The 23309-nt window shown below is 36.8% G+C and overlaps 1 protein-coding gene across 3 annotated transcripts in view; it reads left to right on the top strand.

Moving 5' to 3' along the window:
* Window positions 1-23309, top strand: part of LOC107669357 (neurexin-1-like) — a 414348-nt gene that overhangs the window by 95491 nt on the left and 295548 nt on the right. For 2 of the 3 annotated variants that reach the window (XM_016461539.1, XM_016461538.1), the window contains exon 3: window positions 7607-7627. In XM_016461539.1, the coding sequence (XP_016317025.1) occupies window positions 7607-7627 (21 nt within the window). Of the gene's footprint in view, window positions 1-7606; window positions 7628-17978; window positions 18009-18234; window positions 18274-23309 lie in introns of all 3 variants that reach the window. The other variant, XM_016461537.1, reaches the window with a different exon arrangement.

The raw sequence follows: 23309 nt of genomic DNA, 5'->3' as shown, positions 1-23309 counted from the left end.
TAAGAACAGAAAAATAAATCATCCTGAAAGTTGATTGAGCAAATTGGATTTGACACTGGTAAAGGACAATATTAAAGAAAACAATTGGTTTTCGCATAATTTAATTCCTTGCTTTTACTCCAGGGATTATCCATTGGAAGACAGACTTATCAAACACAGTATTTGAGTGTTTAAAAAAATGCATAGATAATCAAGAGTCACAGTGTAATTATTATTTCTAGTTAAGTATTGGTATAACAAATCCTCGGAAGAATTAGCAGAGACTCATCAAATGGTGGTGGTTAATTACACGCATGTCTTTTCATATTTAACAATATTCCCAGACTGTGAGTGGGAAGTGGTCTCCATCGCCGTGCCCTTGTCAAACCTCCCAGGTGAAATTTTGCAGGCTTTTACCCTCAAAGCTAAGAGGGCCGTCAGTATCAATTAAGGCTGCCCTCGCCACAATGGAAATCTAGGCCAAAGCGATATATCAGCAGTGTGTGCATCTTTTCTCTCGCATCTGCATCAGGCATGCTAATGAGGTCTCAACCCAATATATGAGCAGTGCATAAACTGCAGTGCTGGTCAGATGCTGTATTATCACCACCGCTTCTGTGACGTGTGTGTATATATACGGTATATATATATACAGCATTAACACGGGCCTGCTGGGAGCTCTTAATATCGGTACAGTTACCATTTTAAAAGGCACATAAGCAGAATTGCACACAGGCACAAGTGTTCCGCATTAACGGGATGCTTTCATATGCCTGGAGATGACGAAAGCAGGCTTTTACTTTTACTTTACTTCACAGTAATACATTCTTGTAGGGCTGGAAGAGATTCTGCTGTATCATTTATACTGCAGTATATCCTCATTGTGGTTTAAAGAATCTGGCACCAAGCGAAAAATAATGCATTCTGCAAACTGTCACAGATGGGTTCTTCTCTTCTCTTCTCTTCTCTTCTCTTCTCTTCTCTTCTCTTCTCTTCTCTTCTCTTCTCTTCTCTTCTCTTCTCTTCTCTTCTCTTCTCTTCTCTTCTCTTCTCTTCTCTTCTCTTCTCTTCTCTTCTCTTCTCTTCTCTTCTCTTCTCTTCTCTTCTCTTCTCTTCTCTTCTCTTCTCTTCTCTTCTCTTCTCTTCTCTTCTCTTCTCGTCTCGTCTCGTCTCGTCTCGTCTCGTCTCGTCATCCATCCATCCATCCATCCATCCATCCATCCATCCATCCGAATGATTATTAAAATAATAATATAAAATATTATTAAAAGCCCCTATTATTTTCTATTGTATTTTATAGTATTTGATTTCATTCATTCTATAACTTGTATTTATGAATAACTTGTACTCACTCACTCACTCACTCGATTAATGCAAACCAATTGTTATAATGTAATGTAATGTAATATAATATAATATAATATAATATAATATAATATAATATAATTAATATAATATCATTCATTCATTCACTCATTCATTCATTCATTCATTATATTATATTATATTATATATAAAGCATGATATGCTTTTATTGATACATTTTTCTAAGTTATTTTACATTTATGCATTTGGCAGATGCTTTTATCTGAAGCGACTTAACAGCTCACTGGCATTGTATTCCAGGTTTACCTTTGATCAATTCACGGCTTACCTGGGAATCAAACCCATGACCTTGGCAATGCTAGTGCCATACTGTTTGAGCTACAACGGTTTCAATATTGCAAAAATAACCGTTTCATTATGTATACCGTTACCATGATTTACAATTACTCTTATATTAAGTGATATAAGGTTTTTGGTCATGCCGCCCACCCTTACAGTCTACAGTCTATAAAAGCAAGAGCAAAGCACCGAAGAGGTCTAGTTTGCATCAGACAAAAACCTTTTCATGTAATGTTGGACTTCATTACTACACTGGTCTTTTTACTCTGTATGAGAGACTCAATTCGCAGAGGCTTTTCTTTAAGTGTTCAGGGAACGAGCATTCACTGTGAAAACAAGGCCATCCGCTCCCCAGGATTAAATAATGTAGACTGAGAGTCTGTCTTATTTATCAACACAAATTAGTCTGGGTTGCCCTCAACATCGAGCTGTGTGTGCCAAGGATGCAAGCATGTCTGTATTTTGTTTTCAGACAGGCATCTGCTGCCATTGTGCAGTTTTGTATTTCTTTTGGGGCCAAAATGCAAGCGAGTGAGGTTAGCTACTTTTACCCGGCTCAGGGCTTGTGTGTTTTGGCCAGTAGCCGGTTGTGCGGTAATCAGCACCATAGTTTACCGCACTTGGCAGAGGGCACAAGATGCCAAATAATGGTTTACACACTAGGCAGCAATTCAGCAAGTAATTAAAACAGGACATGGAGTCTTTTCAGCTGCCTTGTTAATTTTGCTTGGTGGCCATTTGCAATGCAACACAGTCCCTGCCTTTTGAAACCTTATAATAGCTTCCTGTGAGGAACAGGCTGAAATTGAAGATGCCTCCAGTGAGCTGTTAACTTGAAACTGCTGACCGAATCAGGAGTAAATAACATTTATTTTTGTGTGAAGTATTCCTTTTAATGCTAATTTTTTGATTTACAGATGAACTGCGGTTAATAGAAGGAATGAATTTGTGTTACAGTGGTGTTACTAATAATGTTGGATTCATTTGAATACAGGAAGTTCAAATATCAGTTTCACATATAGATATATAGATAATGACATCTATATTTGGAGTTAGTGGGAAAAAAATCTGTACATGAGAATGAGAATTCATATAAAACTTAATTTTCCAACTCTGTGTCCCTCATGATTCACCTACTTACTTTCTTTCATGCAATGAACACTCAGTTATCAGTAGGTCTACATGATCTGTCAACACACCACCTGATTTTTGCGGCAGGCCTTTGCAAGGTCAAAATGAATGCTAGCTCTCCTTCTCGGAGGGGAAAGGATCTTCGTGTTAGATATTGCTTGCATTTGCTTTCTTTGTTTAATAAAAGGAGCTTGGTGGATCTTGTCAGATTTGCTTTTAGACCTAGGAAAATCCTATCCCTGTGCACTCAAGTGCATTTGCTGGTTTGCCTGTGTGGCTTTGCATTTTCAAAATCCTTATAGTGGAAAATAAAGGCAGACTGCAAAGCGACAAAGGGGTACTGCTGGAGTTCATGTTCTCATCCACAAAATGCCAGTACAGGATTACTTGTTACTTATTTAGCTTACTAATTAATAAAGAGTAATTCTCATTAAATTAATTCTTAAGTGCCACTGATGTAATTGGAATAACATTTATTTGTTCCTGATTTCAAAAAGGAAATATGTCATTTTAATCATATAGATCAAACAAGATTGTCCCAGACTTTGACTTTAAATCATAAAATTTTATCAAAAGTACACTTGTTTACCAGGTAGACTTGCTTATAAGTGCTCAAGATGAAACATGACACGTGATGTGTGAAGAAAAAATTAAGGTAAAATATGTTTTTATTTTGTCCTTATTATAATACTTATTATTTTTGAGGTACAGTGAAAGTAAGACATTGTTAAAGTGATTTTCAGCCTCTGTGTTGCAACATTCACACATGCAATTATGCAGAAAGATCAAACGAACTTTTGCAAAAACAGATAATGAAATGAGCTGCCAATAAGTTGCTGGCAAGAAGCCATGATACATGTGAGAAGCTGTTTTGTGAAGTGGGTGACACCTATATTATTGATTTACTGCAATAGCAATCAAAAAGACTGTTGATTTCATATTTTAGCTCCTGTAAACAGACACTTCCTCTATTGTCGTGGTTGATGGAGATACCTCGTCTTATTCGAGTTCACACTGGAGGACCTGATTCAGTTCATGAAAGGGATTAGCATCACTTCGCTAAATAGAGACAGATTACATGCCACTCTGGCTTTTTCAAACCGACAGGCTGAGATCATGCTAATAACCCGCGTGGCACTAGTCTAGCACGCTCATTTTGAGAAGCTCCAGACGCTGTCACCATGTCAGCTCTCATGGCCATGCTCAATTCATTACAATTCGGGACTTTGTTGCCGTGACCAATTTGAGGGAGCCGAGGAGAGCACTTGTAAAGGTTAAAGCGGCCCTCGTGATTTATGGGCGGTTGACAGTTTTGCATGGCCTGATATCCAGAGCCAAGCAAGCAGCTCCCACAAACACAGTGTGATTAAGAGATTTACTGTCTCGCTCCAGGCAATCGAGCAGCATTTGCGCTGAGGGTTTTATGTCGTCTTTTGTCCCGGCTATCGTTGTGCTTTCAGCTTCCCTTTGCAAACATTGCTGGGGTGCACTAACGTCCCCCTCGCACGTAATGCACCTGTGGTATCCGACAGACATAGTCCAAATCACCTTTTCATTGATAAAGCAGTCCATTAAGATTTGCTTGGAAACCTCAGATTTAATTTGTAACTGTTGAGTGACCAAGATTAGGAAAATGGATAATAGATCAGCCCTCCCTCTCCCGGGTGCTCGTTTACGTGCCAACGTCTCCATGGCCACATAATGATGAACATAAAATAACATTCGCAAAGATTCCTCTTTAATTGGCCGTAGGGTTAGGTCTGTGTTTTCAATGGCCTTGTAGAAGCCGCCATGTGTTCTCATTAGTGTTTTAGAGGGAGGATTGTTGCCCTCCACCTTTTAAGAGCTGCAAACAGCTCCTCTCACAGCTACTTTCTCCTCATTATCACAGTGGCAACAGTGATCTGACTCACCTTCCATGACCAGACCGTCCAGCCCCACACTAGCTCCACCTAGCAAGCCTTTGACGTCCTCCCCTGACTCCTATTATTTCACAGTAAAGGTTTTCCAAGCCTCGCTCGGACCTGTGCTTGCCTGAGTCTGTCCTGTGGTCTCAAGTATGCCATTAAGTTAGCACCTGACCTTTTGGCCTCTTGGAGTACTTGCTGTAGAAGTATTCTCAACGTCATAGTGTTCAAATTATGGTATTAATGAGTCCCAAATTATTTTTGTCTGTACCAAGATTTATTCATATGAATAATAAACACAATGAACATGTGATTAGTATTATACATATTATGTAAGTAGATAATATTTAGCAATATGTACATTTATTGTAATGTGTGCCTTGGAGGAGGATAATCCTGGTTCCTACTTAGCGTTTTGTCTTTCTTCACTTGATTTTGTGGGGAGGGGGGGGGAAGGTTTCTTGCCATAACCAGTCACTGAGGATACGAAGGCATGGTTTTCTGAAAAAAATGATTTGATACAATATATATTCATTGTAAGACGTGCTGTACAAGTAAAAGTCACTTCTCTTGATGGTATGATAATGGTTTGATGAATTTATGAAGTAAATACTGCAAGGTTTGTTTCAAATTTTAATTTGTCTGATAAATGTATCTACTATATTGTCCAACACTTGATTTGCATGCATAAGGAGAATTCTGCCATTTTTGGACACACTGGACACAGTTCCAGTGTCATTTGCACCACATCTCAGATTATTTACTGTACATTTAATAACATTCTATAGTGGAAATGGTGTGAATTACATTAGATTTTTTTTTAAATTATTATTATTATTATTATTTATTTTATTTTTTTCAAATGGCCAACATCTTTATAATTCTAATTTAATAGCTAGAATTTTATGCATCCAAAATGCTCACAAATATAGTCACACTTTGTCACTATAATTTATATAATTTTTATAATTCTATAATTTTTTTGCACTTTTTTTCCTGCCTAGTTGCACTTGTTACTTCAGTTTTTGAGTGAACACTGTCAGAATTATCCACAAATAATGCCTTTTTTCACTCAAAAACTGAGGTGCATAAGCTCAGATCAATAAGACCTGCAACCAATTAGTTCCAAAAAACAAGACTGAGATACAAGACTTGGTGATAATATAGCGTAATGAGAGATTTACAAGCAATTTTTAAAAGGCCACCAAACTGGCTAAAGGATTTTCAACACAGCCTAAGGGTTTAAAATGTTCTACTAGATAGACTAGATGTGAGTCTAATTTCATATCAAGATCTGACACTATTTTTATAGTTTATGTACATGAGAAAACTGATTATTTCACTCTTTGTTCAGATTATCATAGTTTTAAATTTAGTAATTTACATTTTTATGATGGATTGTCATGTTTTAAGATAAATTCTTATTTCAGTTGATTTAGATTAAATATTTTAGTATTTCTGGGAAAAGGGTAAAACAATAAAAATCTATACATGAAAGACGTGAAAAGTAGGAAAAAATAAACGAAAACATTAGTTGCGTTCGAAATCACAAACTGTCTGAGTTCTCAAACTGTCATACTTTTCTCCTACTGTTTTATGAATACTACACACATTGTTTTTCACCTACTATTGTAGAGCAGTAGGCACATTTGTGACCCTGGACCACATTTTTTTGAAAAGCTGAATAAATAAGCTTTCCATTGATGTATGGTTTGTTAGGATAGGACAATATTTGACCGAGATTCAACTATTTGAAAATCTGGAATCTGATCAAAAAAATCAAAATAGTGAGAAAATCGCCTTTAAATTTGTCCAAATGAAGTTTCATAGCAATGCATATTACTAATCAGAAATGAAGTTTTTATATATTTATGGTAGGAACTTTACAAAATATATTCATGGAACATTATCTTTACTTAATATCCTAATGATTTTTGGCATGAAAGAAAAATTGATAATTTTGACCCATACAATATTTTTTGGCTATTGCTTATTGACTTAAGACTGGTTTTGTGGTCCAGGGTCACATTTGGACTCAGAGTTGGTTAAAAGTTTCAAGACAGGTTTAATATGACCTTTATATAACAAAAAGAAAAAAGTTGAATTCTGTTAGTTTTAATAAAAATCAACTCCTGGGAAATAAAAGTTCCTGAAGTTGAAGAAACTCTTATAGATTTAATCGTTGTATCTCAGAAAACAACACAAGCAACATGCATCCCAGCTCCCATGAGTCTAATCATCTAGACTACTATAAACAGTCATCTGCCGTAATGACAATAACATTTGAGTGTATGACTTGATTTATGACTCAAACAAGTGGTGCGTGCATTTTTATCATGTTTTAGTCAGACTGAAATCTACAGTAGACTATGCAATTATGAGCTTTTTAAAGTTTCTGCTAACAACATTTGTAAGTACTTACTGTATACTCAAGTGGTGGTATTTTAGTTCACATGCCCTCAAAGATATCATGTACGCTTTTGAGTAATACTCTTTAACCACTCTAAAATGACTTTCACCCTCAGTTCCTTAATTCACGTTTCTTGAATGCTTATCTTACTGATGCATATGATTTTTCTTGGATCCACATGATGTTTTGCTCCCACACCTGAATATTTATGAAGTGTAGGATTACAAGTAGGCCTACATACTGTTATTAAATGTATATTTACAGTAGTTTGCATTTTAGCCTGTTCATAATAGTAGTATTTGGCATTATATATTTACTTAACTATGAACCATAACATAAAACCTCATCTAACTTGATATTTTGATAGTCTCACCTAGCAATTACACATACATACTTTCTTCGGCAATGGCATTTACTCTGCTCATTATAGTTTCAACAGGCTGAATGACAAATAGTGGATTCTGTGTTGTTGATTTATTATTCTCTTTCTTCTTTCCCATCATTCCTGCTGCAGCTCTCCAGCAAGTTTTAGGAGGTAAGACCAATGTTTTGTCTTTTCAGATCTGATATGCTAGAGCTGATATTGATGCTGGTGTCATCCTTCCTTGCATTGTCAGTTTGTACTGCAGTTCTGTTGACTGACTAGAGTGGACTAAAATCACTCACCTGCATGAGAAAGACCAGATTCAGTGACAGATTGAACATCATGTGCTGTTGCATGCGCCACACCGGCTATGCGCGAGTAAACGCTCAACGGTGGAGCGTTTATGTTGTGGAGGATTTTATAATGCTTGGTCTCCAGTTTTGCAGGGCCAGAGGCTCGGGCCTCCAGCCCTGCAGCTTTTAAATGAACTCTGAATTAGATCTGCTGAATTAGAGCGCGTAAGTGCAACCCAGGCTAGGATTAAGGCAGCTGGCAGTGGTCATGCAAAACCGCTCTGCCATATACAGCTCATGGGGAAGATAAATTGAACCTCGCAGTTAGGCGTAGATGAATCCTGCAAGGCTTGACACTTCACAACTCACAAGTTTGAATGCTGGAGAAGATCCCAAGTATATATTATTTTGCCAACACCTTCTCTGTGAATGATAAAATTTAAACGCCACGGTTTGTGATGTCCGTCCTTTTGTTTTTAGCTCCAAGGACCTCGATATTTTATGTGGATGGATAGGTTGAATCTAAGACCTGCGGAAAATTCATCAACTCGATCTTGATTTTCAAAAGCTAGTGATGAAAAATGTCTCTCTGATCGAGGAGATCCATGATGCCGTGGTTATTTAAAATGTATTATATTGTGCCTCGGAGCTGATGTGATGTCTGGGCTTGAAAATTATGATGTAGTGCATTATTCAGTAGATGTTAAAACACTGTTAACGGATACACAGAAGAAAGTCAGGGTTTTTTAAATTTCTTTTTTATTTTGTGAACAGTTTGAAAATTAAAATAGTAAGACGGAAATGGTGAAAAAATGCAACTCAAAAAACGCGGTGCAACTCTGAGGTCTTGAAAAAGGAGCAGTCTATTGTGAAAAGGTCTGCTCTATTTAAAATGTACACTCGATGTTATTGAAGCGCCTGTGATCATTGGCAGTGTCTGTATTGTATTCATTCTCAACAGAAGAAGGTTATCTTAAAGGCCACAGTGACACTAGTGGATGACAGAGGCCTTCTTTTACAACATGTGTTTTTAGCCTAGACTTTTAATCATCCTCGGTTTCCCTTGTGAAGAGCTCAAGCGCTAGGACTACGCGGACATCAAATGGCAAGAATTGGACAGGGATGTGCCATATAAAGCAAGTGCTTGTGTCTATTGGATTAAAGCATTCACACAGTGTCAGCACTTTGTTTCTAGTGCAGAATGCATGAAAACAAAGATGACACTCGTTCAAGCAATCCGCTTTTTTTCGTCACCTTCTCTGGAATGCAGTGTGACATCTGAAAAGCTCGATTTAGGTGTCGCATCAGTTTGTGTATGTACAGCATTAAAATTCTGTCACATGGAGATCCAGTGAGTGTTTGTGGATGGGCCTGTTCGTGTTTGGGTGGTCACAGGAAGATGGAGGTGTTGTAGCAGAAAGCAGATATGGGAAAATGTATTTTTGTGTTGGGTCGGATGCCTCAGCCATGTCACTGCTGAAAATACCATCTGCATGGATTTCCGTGATGATTCATTTCAATTTGGTGCTTGTCTACTTGGAGGACCAAAAATTACAGTAAAGCGGATTGACCGAAATCAGAACTTGCTGGTTAGGAAGCATTCAAAGTTAGTTAATATTTAAACTCAAACCATTTTAGCAGGAGGTTCTGTTCAAATCATATTTTTCACAATATCTTAAAATAGTTAACATGAAATAACAATGAATTGTACTTTTGCAGCATTTATTAATCCAAACTACCTTTCAGACATTTTTTTTTTCTTTTCTTTTTTATTCAACAAGGATGCATTGAATTGATCAAAAGTGACAGTAAAGATTTACAACTTTTCTTTTTCTAATAAATGCTGTTATTTTAAACCTATTTATCAAAACCTCCTGAAATGAAGCACGGTTTCATCAAAAACATTAAGCAGGTCAAATGTTTTCAACATCGATAAGAAATGTTTCTTGAGCACCAAATGAGCATATCTGAATGCTTTCTAAAGGATCATGTGACACTGAAGACTGGTGTAATGGCTTCTAAAAATTCAGCTTAGCCCTCACAGGAATAAATTTCATTAAATGTCATTCACCATGTCCTAACTACACGCGACACGACAGGATTCCAGCGACAAGCAATTTGGCTGTCCACACTAGATGCGACACAACAACGTGACTTGACAGAATCACTCAAATATTACAGCCATTCAGAAGTGCACTGCACTCCCAACGAAATGGACATGTTTATCATCTAATCATCTAATATTAAACTTTTTAACATTATTAAAAGTAAATATTCACAGTTCACAGTCTTTAACGTACATGTTTGCTTTAATTTATTTTCAAGATCTGAGGTAAACTATATTGTTGCTTTCGGTATGGCTATAAATGTCACGCAAAATGAAAATCAAACTCACATTAGACAATTTTAACATTGAATAAAACACATAATCAGTATCTGAGATTATCATTGTCCTTGTTGTTCCAGCCGTGACGTCGCAGAAATAGAAACCAGTTCTAAAATAGAAATGTTGCGTGTCGCCATCGTGGCTGATTAGGACAAAAACTCCAATTAACATGGAAAAGATACATTTATCGCGTGTCGCGGCATTGCGTCGCATGTAGTTAGGACACTGAGTTAAAATATATAACTACTATTTTAAATTTTAATAATATTTCACAATTATACTGTTTTATTGTATTTTTGATTCAATAAATGCAGCCTTGATGAGCATAAGACACTTAAAATCATAAATCTTACAGCCTCCAAACTTTGTAACAGTCGTGTAGGTAAATTTTTTATTTGTACATATTTCGTATTTTAATGTCTAAATGATCATTTGTTAATGTATTGCGAATAAACATGAGCTAACGATGAAAAATGGCACATAAATGTATAAATTAATAAATGCTGTGAAAAAAATGCTCTGTTAGTTCATGATACCAAATGCATTAACTAGTGTTAATGAATGGAACCTTCTTGTAAAGCATTACTAACTAAACAAACATCTCATTAAGTATTAATGCACTTTGTACAGCCACAGAAATGCCGTTTAATTTCAGCATCTGTCTTTGTGCTGTTTAATTTTCTGCATTTGCTTTGATACGTTTCAGAAGACTTAAAACCGCCAAACTGGATTGCAACATTTTAACAGTGACACAAGCTGTTTTCATCCAGTCAGTGTTGTTGACCTCATACATAAGCAACATATATGCAAATAAGAGTGTTATTATACAAATAACAATGTTTACAAATGTATACAGTGTGAAACTTTGAAACATGACCCCAGGATTAATTACTAACCCAGGGTAGAGAATGGACAGTGAGAAGTAGATAGATAACCCACGATCACGTTTACCCAGGGTGTTAAACAAATCTCTAACATCCCTGCAGGATGCCATGCTTTACTCATATATACACTTGTTACGTCGTGTCGAGGTCATATGACTTGACGGTGTGTGTGTAGAGAGCATGTTTTGGGATGTTGAGATGCCTCAGTTAGCCATCTGTGCTCTCATGCATACCGTCAGCTTCAGGATGTTTACAGTCTTATCATACCTCTGCTTCCATCCTTAGAGGAAAAGCTCTTATGCCACTGCTGCTCACTTCTTGAGGGCCGGAGCATAATCCAAAGCTCAGCTCTTCTGCATCCAACCTTTCCAGTTAGGTAACGCAGAGCAGGCTTGATCGCAGTGACCATGACCGTCAGCTGCCCTTGAGAGCAGAGGCATGTGAGGACGTCAGAAGAGCGGGTACAGCTGGCACTGCCATGCCCAATGCTCCCAGTACCTCAGTGACCTTGATATAATCCTCCATCTGAAGGAAAGCCTCCAGGAGTTTTAGGCTAATCCCCTCTCCGCATATTCAGAGGTTTCTCACTCAGTGCCGTGCAGGAGCTAATCAGAGATCAGGTTTTGATATGCAGTAGATAGAGAATCCGTTATGGCTTAGAGTTTTATGTACTGAGCATTTGCAAAGCATCTTGTCACCAGTAGCTTATGAGACTCTGACAGTCACTTGCTTCCTGAAAATTCTTAGTATTCACAGATGGAGGCAGCATGTGATTTTTCTCTTTTTATAATGTTTATGATCTTGTGTGTGGCAATAATGCTCTGCTCTACTTCTGCCACATCAAATAAACAAAATCCATCACACAGGTCATTATTTCACACGTTATTATTCGAGATATTATCTAGTCATTTTGAGTTAGAGTCTCTCAAAATGATGATCTCAAATAATCTCGATTTACTTTATTTTAAGATAATATCTCATTGTTTTGACTTGCTTCAGAAAACATATTTCAATATTTTAATGTCATTATTTTAAAATGTCAAATTACTGAGTTTGTATCTAGGGTAGTTTCTTTTAAATAATACATCTATTAAGGAATATCTCTTAAAATGTCTCAAAATAATGATATCTGAAAGTAATGATGTTATCTCAAAATAATAATCTTGAAGTAATGAGATATTTCAAAATTATGAGATCCTATGTAATTATTTCGAGTTTGCATCGTTTCTCATTATTATCTCGTTTCAAAATAAATGTTGTTTTTTAATGCTTTTTTGAAATGAGAGCTCAATCTTGATTTAAATTATTTTGAGTTGGTAGCTTGGTCTAGTACATCATAAATGTAATATCTACTAAACCATCTCAAAATAATGAAATGTTATCTTCAAATAATTTCATTTTTTAAATGCAATGTCAGATTGAGTTTCTGTTTAGGGTATCTTTTAAAATATCTTGAAATAATCATATTGTCTTAAATTGATGTTATTTCAAAATAATGAGAGCTCTCTACATTTTTTTCTAAATAACGTGTGCTGATTTTATTTATTTTTTGATGTAGCAGAAACTGACTTCCATAGAATTCAGTAAGCTAGCAAGCATAATTTTGCCTTGTTTCCACAGCAACGTAGGGATAGACCAAAATGTGAGGATGGAATTATGTGGAGTAAATCCCGTAATTACTTTTTATGAAACTGCAAAAGCAATATTACAAATGATATTTCTAGTTGATTGTCTTGAAATGTACTATATTCACCAAGACATGCATATTAAATCACCCTATACATTTTGCAATCTGCATTTTATGGGCCGAATCAATCCTTGTAATGGAAACACGTTAACCTAAACAAGCTCTTTTGATTTGCCTGCCATGAATTATTTTTATTTTTTATTTTTATTTGCTCACTTCTTATTATTCTAGCATGCAGTTCGATACTCGCTTGCCATTTAAAAAAAAATATCTCCCCTCTTCCAGAAAACTATTTGTGAGGTAAACACTTTTATGGCCATGTTATTGACCCATTTAAACAAATTGATCTCTTGAAAACCACTTTCATCCAGATTAACGGCCATGATAACAGAGCAGGAACAAGAAAAGAAATGTGAGCGAGAAGCAGGCAGACAGAAAGAAATGGAAGGGAGTGGGTTAGTTGCGCCAGCAACGTCATACTAAGGGAGACACGGGAGCCTGTTACTATGCCAACGCAGATGGGCCACCGCATTTCAATGCAGACGTCCGCAGCAGGCCTCTCCTCATCAGACAGCACTGTGGCAATGACGCCTTGCATTTGCATTCTCAGAAAATAAATGTTTACATGAAGCAAACGCTCCTTTTTAAAATACCAACACCTCAAGGCTACCGCTGCTCTGTCCGCTGTTCAGCTCAGTGGGTACGCAGCCACTCTACCTGTTTCATATTAAAATATGCATCACTGGGAGGGAAGAGAGACTTCTCTATGAGCCATTACTGTCCATCTTTGTATCTCTTGGTTAAATTAGCTGAATAAATCGCCCCCCTTTACAAATTGGAGAGCGTGAGAGAAATTGACGGTTGTGGGAGAATGACTGCTCGTTGGTCACAAGTGAAACGGCTTAATGAAAAATTCCTTAATGCAACGGTGCAAAGCTTTAAAACGTAATAGAACTAAGAGACTGGAATCAATTAATATTTAATAATTATTTCTGACTGTGTGCTTGTTCCTTTTAGTTAAGGCTGTTGAGCAAGAAATATGAATGTAAACACAGTGTAAATGCCTCCATTTCACAGTAGAGCAGCTCCGCAACCTTTTTTTTGCTGTGCCAATCGTTGTTTAAATATTTGTTAGCAAGGTTTGTGTTGCTTTTTAATTCCCGGGTGGTTGTGTGCTCCCTTACTATCTGTTGATGCAGTTGGCTTTTTCGCTGTACTCCATTATGTGCCAGTTTGTAGGTAATTTCATCTTCATTTTTCAAATTTGAGAAATCACTGTGGCATAAACTGTTATACGAAACAGATGTGACAGTTGAGATATGACTAGTAGCGGAGGGAATCATGGGACAGACACTTTTATAAGCTTTTGTGTCTGAAATTAGAATGAATGAGGCAAAAAACACCATTTCAGGTGGCGGAAAAAAACTGCTAAAACACATGCAGAAGAAAGTCTGGATATGGGGTCATTTATAAATAAGAGGTTCTCTTTATGTGTCTAAAAGTGTGAGAGGTGAGGCACATAAATGATGTATCATCTTCAAAGGCGACACCTCTTAGTATATGGGCATCGTAACATAAGGTGTCACCAGACCAGATAACTACTGTATTCAGACACATGAAGAACAACATGTTTGCAGTTTTTGATGGATGAATGGAAGAATAGATAGATAGAAAAGATGGATTGAAAGATGCTTATTTATATATATATAGATAGATATATAGATGCTAGATATATATAGATAGATAGATGGATATAGGTTTATAAACCTTTATTAAGTTGATTTTGTCTTATTTTTTTAAGAAAATGTTTGGATTAAATAGGGTTCAAATGAATTCAGTTGCTTTAAAGTGCCCCTATTATACAATTTTTAAGGTTCCTAATATAGTTTTGGGAGTCTCCTACAACAGGTTTGCATGCATGCAAGATCAAAAAACACTTTTGTTTTCTCATATTATACATTTAATTTCACCTCAGTTCTCAATGAATCGTAAATGATTCGTTTGAAGCTGTTCGAAGAATCAGTTCTCCTTTCCATGAGCCTACACTGCACTGATTTGTTAGATGGCCTAGTCCTTTGTGATTGGTCTACCAAGTACAGCACATGCTATAGTGTTTGAGGACGGGGCAAGTTGTTTGAGGACGGGGCAAGTTGTTTGCGGCGGACAATGTGGAACATAGGAAGTGAGACTGGATAAGGCTGTTCAGAGTCTATATACATATATATATATATATATATATATATATATATATATATACATATATAATTAATGTATTTATTTTTTTGAGACAATAACTTTATCATGCACTGTTGTATTCACAACTTTGCAGATCGTTTACATTCACAGACAGCTACATTACACACAGCATAAAAGGTAATATTCGAAAATGCATAATAGGGGCATTTTAATGAACTCTGCATTTGAATCTAAATGGCCCATTATTTACTTGAAGGTAGCACAATTATTCAGAGGGTACAAATTAAAGGCATTTTTTAAAATAAAAGATTTTCGGTTACAATTTACATTAGTGTTTAAGGGACAATACATTTTAGTTTCAGGTTTTTCACCATTTTTATCACCTTTATTCATTTTCTTCAGCTAAATGGTTCTGCGGTGTGACAAATGACTTTTATAAAAGAATTCGCAAAATTCTGTTTCATTCTGGGTTTAGATAGAGTACAGCAGGTCACACTGCAGCACGTCAGCAAAAAAGTATTTCATGCTAGCCATTTCCTGAAATTCTTCTTTAAACGAAGAACTTTGCCATCACATTAGGAATGTTAGTGTGCAATGTTCATTTTTTTTAATTCAGCTTTACACAAAACATCTTTTTTGAGCAGCTATAGCTTGCAGTATTGCATAGGTAAAATTAAAATATATTATACTGTACTACACTCTAAAAAATGCTGGGTTGTTTCAACCCAATGTTGGGTCAAATATGGACTAATCCAACAGTTGGGTTAAATTTTGGTTACATTTTTAAATTAACTTTTTAACCCAACAGCTGGGTTAGTCCATATTTGACCCAACATTGGGTTGAAACAACCCAGCATTTTTTAGAGTGTATAAATATGACTTTTAAATAGTCATGTTATATATTTAAATATTTAAATGAGCAAAGACTATAATAATATAATATAATATAATATAATATAACGTAATGTAATGTAATGTAAGTCGCTACACAGTGTTCATTGCTCCCTACTCCCTGAGCACGGGAAATCTGTTGAAATTTACTTCACTTCGGAACATTCATTCATAGATTTGCGCTACGCCACCGCCTGCAGCGTCTTCACACACAGATGAAGTACTACTAGAGAAGTGTGAAGTGTGACATAATATACCTCTGTAAATAAATAAAATTTAAATTCACGTCTCACACACTTTAATGCCCTTTCAATGGAACATACAGTATACACTCCCTCTGAACTGGAATCATGGCGGAATATCCTGTGATGTCCACTTAGCAGGGCACTTACGGTCGAATAGAACAAACGTCTAAAGTGATAAGAGAAACATACAAAATGTGCGGAGCGGTGGTACTCGAGGACTGGAATTGAGAAGCCCTGTAATATAATATAATATAATGACTTTGAATAGTCATATTATATATTTAGATATTTAAATGAGAAAAAACAATATCCCAAGGCTGTTACTTGTTCTAAAATGCTTGCGTAAGGCTTGCACATTGTTCAGATCACCGTCATTGTGCTTTCCTTAGATATTGTCTCTGTATCATTGTTTACCGTATCCCTTGCGATTTCGCTTATTGTTATTCTTCATGAGTTGCAGCTCTTGTTCTGCTCTCATAAACCAAACTGTCTTTTATCGCTTCGCTCCCTTCATTTGTGAGATTTTTTATGGAATTGGCTGCACAATGACTAGTAACTCCCAGTTACAATGATCTATTCTACAGCTGCGTTATCTCGCTAATAGAGTGGAGCATAGAAGTAGCAGGGCAAGCGATGGTACCATGGTAATTGTCAAGGAATCACACAGGAACATCAGAGAGAACAATGGCACTATAACTGCTCTCCATAATCATAATATTCCTTTGTTTCATGGAAATGAAACGCATAGGCAACGAGAGCTCCAAGCAGGCCCAGTCTCTGTAAATCTGGGATTGTTTTTGCCATGTGGTTCCTTGGAGGTACATTCGGAATTTGAAGGAAACATTCTCCCTTTTCAATTAAATATCGCCTTGAATGCGGTTCAGTTCACCAGAGAGCGTTCACAGCTAATGTGCGGCATTCCTGAAGGTAATCATATTCCTGCAACATGGAATAAGTGCGGAAAGGCGTAAATGGAGTTAATGTGGTTTTTTACGAAGTTCCCAGTTGATGCATTATTTTGTCTGATCTTGTTTGTGTACTTTTGTTTTCCAGTTTGTTTACAGCATTTGATATAAAATAGAACCCGATCAAACATCTCCTCACCAGTTATTTGTATGTCTGACCCTTCTTTTTTGGTCGGCTCTTATCTGGATTTGCATAGCAATTCCTCCTGATTGTCTTCTGCGTTTCTCTACGACACTTCTTCGCATTAGTCGGAGTAAACAGCAACCACTGCATCGTGATTACAGAATGCAAACTGCCGGATAATGGCTCCCGCATCGGTGTGTGTAATTGATTGGTATTGAGCTGTCAAGCTGCATGTATTATTACAGCGCTGAAATCAACTCGCAGGCTTTTGTCTGTTAGTAAGACGATAGACTGTCTGGGAAGGGTTGCCTCTGTGTGCTTGGGAGAATTTATCTTGGTCCCCGCTGCTTTTTATGAGACATTTCCCCACTGCTTTCTGATCTCTCTTTGCTATTTTATGAGTCTGTGGCTTTCGAATGCAACATTTATGGGTGTAACTGCTATAGCATAGAAGCGTATGATCTAAGGAATGCTATCTGCCAAACACTAAATATGTGCTCCATTAGGAGAAAAAGCATTTTTTTTTGTGAGCAAGTGCCTTTTTGGCACTTGTGCCAATTGAAATGCTTTTTTCCTCACCCTTTCCCTTCCCTCTCTCCCTCCCTCCCTCCCTCCCTTTATTTCCTCCTCAACACCTCTTATTGCCCTCCCTTGAAGAAGTGTGTTTATTTTACCTTCCTCCTTTTTTTCCCTCCCCTTTGGTTTCCTTTAAATTTGGCATCCGTGTTTGCCTCAGGATGTCTGTCACAAACTGCAGTCAAACATTGTGACAATGCTTTTCGTTTCCGCCCGTGCCTTTTTTATGACCCTCTTATTTCTTTTTTTTCTTTTTCCTGTTTTTTTCCTTCAAGGTCTGGCGCACCTGACGTTAAAGAGCCAAGGTATGGGGTCCTCTCTCGTTTCCTTTTCCTTATTTTTTTTGTATCCCCCCCTTTTTTTTTTTTTTTTTTTTTTTTTTTGTACGAAACCCTTGCTTCCACAAATCATTTAATCTACCTTATTTTCCTTCCATTTCTTTGTCCTGTTGGTTTCTGTGCCCTTTCATTCTCTGCTATCTGTGTGTTCTCCATATGCGTCTCCACACCCCTGTCCTGTCCACTGGCCCAGCCCCAGGAGCAGCTCCTCTGATGGCCACTCCTGCAGCAGGTAAAGCTCTTACGCTCTCCCTCACATGTTTGTTTTGGTCCTGGTGTTGTGCGGTCACAAACCGTACCCAGAATGCACAGAGCCAGAGCTCTGCTGTCATTCTAGCTGTTTGGCTTTATTAAAAAAAGATGAGTAGTTTTGTTTGAAAGCTGCCGATTGAATGTGAGTTTTATTTTAAATATGTGCTAAATGTTTTCTTTCTTTATTACGGGTGTGTACTTAAAATGCAAATAATGTACCCGTTTGAAATGTTTCTTGCCTCTTCTTTCAGCTGAAGCGACTCATTGTGGTGGCTGATAACTGTCATTACACTATCTATTATACACTTCACATTCTGTTATCTGCATGTTCGCTGAATTGCAGTGTAGTCAGGCTAAGCTTTAAAACTGCAATTATTTTTTATAAGAGTAGTCTACAGTGCAAAAACACTTCAGTCAGATATACTTATCTAACAAATTTAGACAGAGCACACTCACTGTCTGTAGCAATAACAGAAGGCAGGTTGATTCCTTCATTCCCTTACTGACCTGTCAATCTTAATTACTTCAAGTGATTACAGGCCTGTGTGAGATAAGCAGGGTTCACTAATTGCAGGATTTGCTAATGATTGGTTCATGAAGCTCATATGAGGATGTATGTCTTCATCAAAATATTACATTGTCCCTTGTGATATACACACACACACACACACATATATGAAGAAATTATATACTTAAAATCTAGTTAGCCTACTACTTTCAAAAACAAAAACGAAAAGAAAAGAAAGAAAAAGATGTTTTTGCAGATCTATGTGGTATTTCACAGCATCGTTTCTCTGTTGGTGTGGTATAATTTCAAAGCTTAAACTACATTCATTTATAATATTAATGAGGCATTTTTTTCACTAGTTTTCCAGTCAAGTCAGTTATGATTGAGTTTGTAATCTGGAGACTGCATACAGATGCATCGTGTTAGTTTATTCTCCTGATTTTTCAGGATTAAATTGGCTCTGTTACAAAACCTAGTGAGCTGCCTCACTACCTCGCTGCCTAATGCCTACATAAACAGCTGCCTTCCAAGGCAGCATCCTAACCATAATGGATCCTCATAAGTGAACTCTCCGCACATTCAGCAACTCAACATGCCACACAAATGGCACTCTGGAGACATGACTCACAATTGATTCCGATAGAGTTTGGTGTTAGCTTGTTGCTAAGCTACTGACAAGCTACTCCAATAAGCAAAAATATACTTGGTGAACACATATTTTAATTGAAATGTTTAATTTATATATTTAAATTGAAGAAATCCCATAAGAATTTAAAATCCCAGCATTCATTGAGAAGGATACATGCTATTCTCCCTTAGTATTTGACAAAGGAAACAATCAGAATCATTATGCAGCCTACCTTTTGGAACACTGTGCCAATGATGCCTTAAAATGCTGCCTACATACGCAGGTTAATGTGTTTTGGAACAGAACAGTTGGATGGCAGTATAAGCTTCTCTCAAAACAGCACGCTGTCTGCCCACCTGGAGAAATTTGACCTCAAGGCAGTCAGGTCCTTTATATTATTCAGATGACCTGTACAGCTTTTCAAAGGATTATGTAGTTTTCTTGGCCCCAGAGTCAGTTGAGGTCAAGACAAGAGACAGCAGAGAAAGAAGACTCTGCCCCTGTGGGCTCTGAAGTGTATCAGAGACTTTTAATTACAGTGGGGGTGGGGTGGGGGGGGGGGATTCAACCCAGCTTGTTAATTATTAGGTACTAATGAGTGACCTTAATTACCAGCAAGGATGCGGGACAGTAGTCTTCAGCTGACTTTATTTATGTTGCACCTTTAACCATTTAATCAAAGAAAAAAATGATAAGCTCATAAATCAGAAGTTAAGAACGAAAGTAGCAGATGACCCAGCACACGTCTTTGCTTCCAGCCTTTGTCTTTTGAGCTGCAGCTCTATACAGAGAAACTAATGAAGCCTAGACTGCTGCTGAAGGGATACGGGCTCATTTTTCTCAGCTCGGCCTCTGGCTGTGCTCGCAGATCAGACGCTAAGAGATTGATCAGTTGAAGATAAAAGGGACTTTTTTTTTTTTTGGTCACATTTGCTGGGGTCTACAAAACTGGAGGAAATGTGGGTTTCAGTCCTGATACAGTATGTTTTGGAACATTTGGTAACATTTGGAACTACTCTAGATGTTTACAGAAAAAAAAAAACGTTAATAATTAAGCAACATCACAATTGTGCTGTTACATATATCAGTACGACTGTGATTCAGCCCTGCTGATATTCTAATATTTTTTATTTAATATTTGTATTCTAATATTAAATCTTTTATTTCATTAAATTTTTTCTATTTTATTTCTTATTAAAATTATTATCATTATTGACTGTACATTACTTACAGCATTCTCTAAAATAGTCTTTTTCACAATATCAATTTGAGACCATGTCAGACTGAGAGAACAATTTCTTGTTTTTCCCCTGAATAATGTTTGTTATGTGGTACATTATCACACAACATTATTTTTCCTGGAATGTATTATGTACTAATACGTTTTGATAAATGAAAAGATTGATGTCCTCAAATAACAAGTAATTTGTCTTGGGGGGAGGGATGGGGGGCTCTAGCACTATCAAAGGTCTATACAACAGAAACACGAACAGATGGAAAGTGTTTTTTTTCACAGTCTTTCTTTCATCACTTGTGAAACTTCCCTACACGATACCACCGTAACCTTATTCAATGTGCCTATTCATCCAAAGCTAGAGTAATGAGCGCAAGCTGCTAATTGGAAAGAAAATGTTTTGGTAAACAGTAATGTGTCTTGGTTGCAACAACGTCCCAATGATGTTTACTTTGCCTGAATTCATTGCACTGTAATAGTGCCTTGAATAAACTCCAGATACTTTATGTTGAGTTCCCATCTCTTCAATCAAAACATTTCTAATTCGGCACAGCAAAATGTCACCTTCAGCGAGAGCCTTGCGCCCACCCTCATGACAGGCAGCAGTGTGGAGAGCTTTTATTTGAAAATAAACACATTTGTCAGCTAGTGGTTAGGCTTTAGTTCTTCTTTTGCTTTTTTTATTTGCTTTCTGTTGTCGACATTGACAAAAAATTATGTTAAAAGTTTTCAAATAGCTTCCATTCTTCTGAAAAAATAAAAGTAGGTCTAGCTTCTACCATAGCAGAAGAGATGTATATCTTAACTGTACTGAACATACATTCAAGACCACTAGTGAAAATAATTCAGTTTTATATAATTACAAATTTTATTAGCAGCATTAAAATTGGAGTGAAAAGCTGAAGTCAAATATTAATATTAACATGAATCTTAATTGATTTAGTATGTCCCCTTTTGCTCTAAAGACAGCAGCACTCAAACTGCATGAACTCCAGGAGTTTATGTAAAACCTGATGATCATGTTCTACAGCATGATTGGAGAATGATCTAAAGAACATCTTGTGCTTTAGTGGAAGCAAGAAAAACGGACTTGTGTGTCAGAAATGTAACTGAAATGTAACCTAGAAATAGAAATTGTATATGTATGGGCACATTGCAGTATATGGCTTTTTACCCAGTGCTTAACCCCTGCTTATCATCATTCTAAACCTCGCTTTTAACCCTGGGTAAAAGTATGTTTCACACTAGTAATTTAGTAGCGGGGTTAGTACTGCTTTGTTAGAATACTCTGTTAGAATGGTACAATTAGATGCTTAGCAACAGACTCCCATTTGCATAGCTCATATTCACATGCTTTGGACAGTCATGGAAACACTGTGTGCTGTATAAAAATGAGTTTTACAGTTTCAGGGGAAAATGTAAAATGGTGACCGAAAACGTGTGAATTGGGCAGAAAAAGAGAATGTTTCATTATTACCTTTATAGTCCACCAAAAAGTCCATTCAGGAAAGAATTGATAGTACAGTCTGCAATATAAATCATGTGGATGCGCAGTCCTAGAGCCGTCATGTGAACAGGTCACAGACTACATTCGTCCAATGAGTGACACTGACACCTGCAAATATGCAAATAAGAGTGTTTAGAAATGTTCAGTGTGAAACGTCAGTTTATGAATACCCTGGATTAATTGTTAACTAGGGGTGGGTGGTATGAAAGTGACTACCGGTATTATGTTGTTCCATGATACGGATTTTGCTATACCGTGGATACCGGTATATATTCATTAATTCAAATTTTGCATTTATATTGTTTTGTTCAATTTGGTACGCTTTGCACATTTTAACACAAATGACGATTAAGAGTCGAGGCTGAACGTTTTAGTCCTCTGTGTGCAATAATATAAATGAACGATGTGGTTCTGCTCTAAGCATGAAAGTTACAAGTTTGTGAAAATACTGCCAGTGCCAGGTAAACGAAATGCAGATTATGAATATACTTAAGATTCACAAATACCAAAACAACGTGTCTACACCAGACATGAGTGGTGCGATGTGACAAAAGCAAATAGAACCCAGTGATGTTCTCTGCTGTGGATGCGGCGCGACGCGACGCGACACGACACGACAAATCCATGACCGTAAACTGATGCCCCGTTCTATTTCTGACTAACGCTCTGACACAAAGGACCATTTCAAATATTCATAAGAGAATCGTGAAAAAATGGTTTCCTCAAAAATATTAAGCAGCACAAATGTTTACAACATTGATAATAATCAGAACTGGTTACTGAGCAGCAAAGCATATTATAGAATGATTTCTGAAGGATCATGTGACACTGAAGCCTGAAGAAATTATGCTGAAAATTCAGCTTTGCATCACAAGAAGAAATTATATTAAAAAAAAAATATTACAATAGAAAACAGTTGTCTTAAATTAGTTAGAATAATATTTGGCAATATTACTTATTTTAACTGCATTTTTTGATCAACTAAATATATAGTTCAGTCATGAAACTCTAGATGGCGCATTCTGACGGGGTGTTAACGTAACTGATGATATTCAGAGAGTAAAACGACTTGGCACAAGCTGATTGGTTCATGCTGCATATGTAGCCAATGAGCTTACTGCCTTGCATTTATATGGCTC

Source organism: Sinocyclocheilus anshuiensis, unplaced genomic scaffold (assembly GCF_001515605.1).
Source record: "Sinocyclocheilus anshuiensis isolate Anshui unplaced genomic scaffold, SAMN03320099.WGS_v1.1 scaffold180, whole genome shotgun sequence".
Taxonomy (NCBI): Eukaryota; Metazoa; Chordata; class Actinopteri; order Cypriniformes; family Cyprinidae; genus Sinocyclocheilus; species Sinocyclocheilus anshuiensis.
Note: the sequence above shows the minus strand (reverse complement) of the source record. Positions and strands in the feature narration are given on the sequence as shown.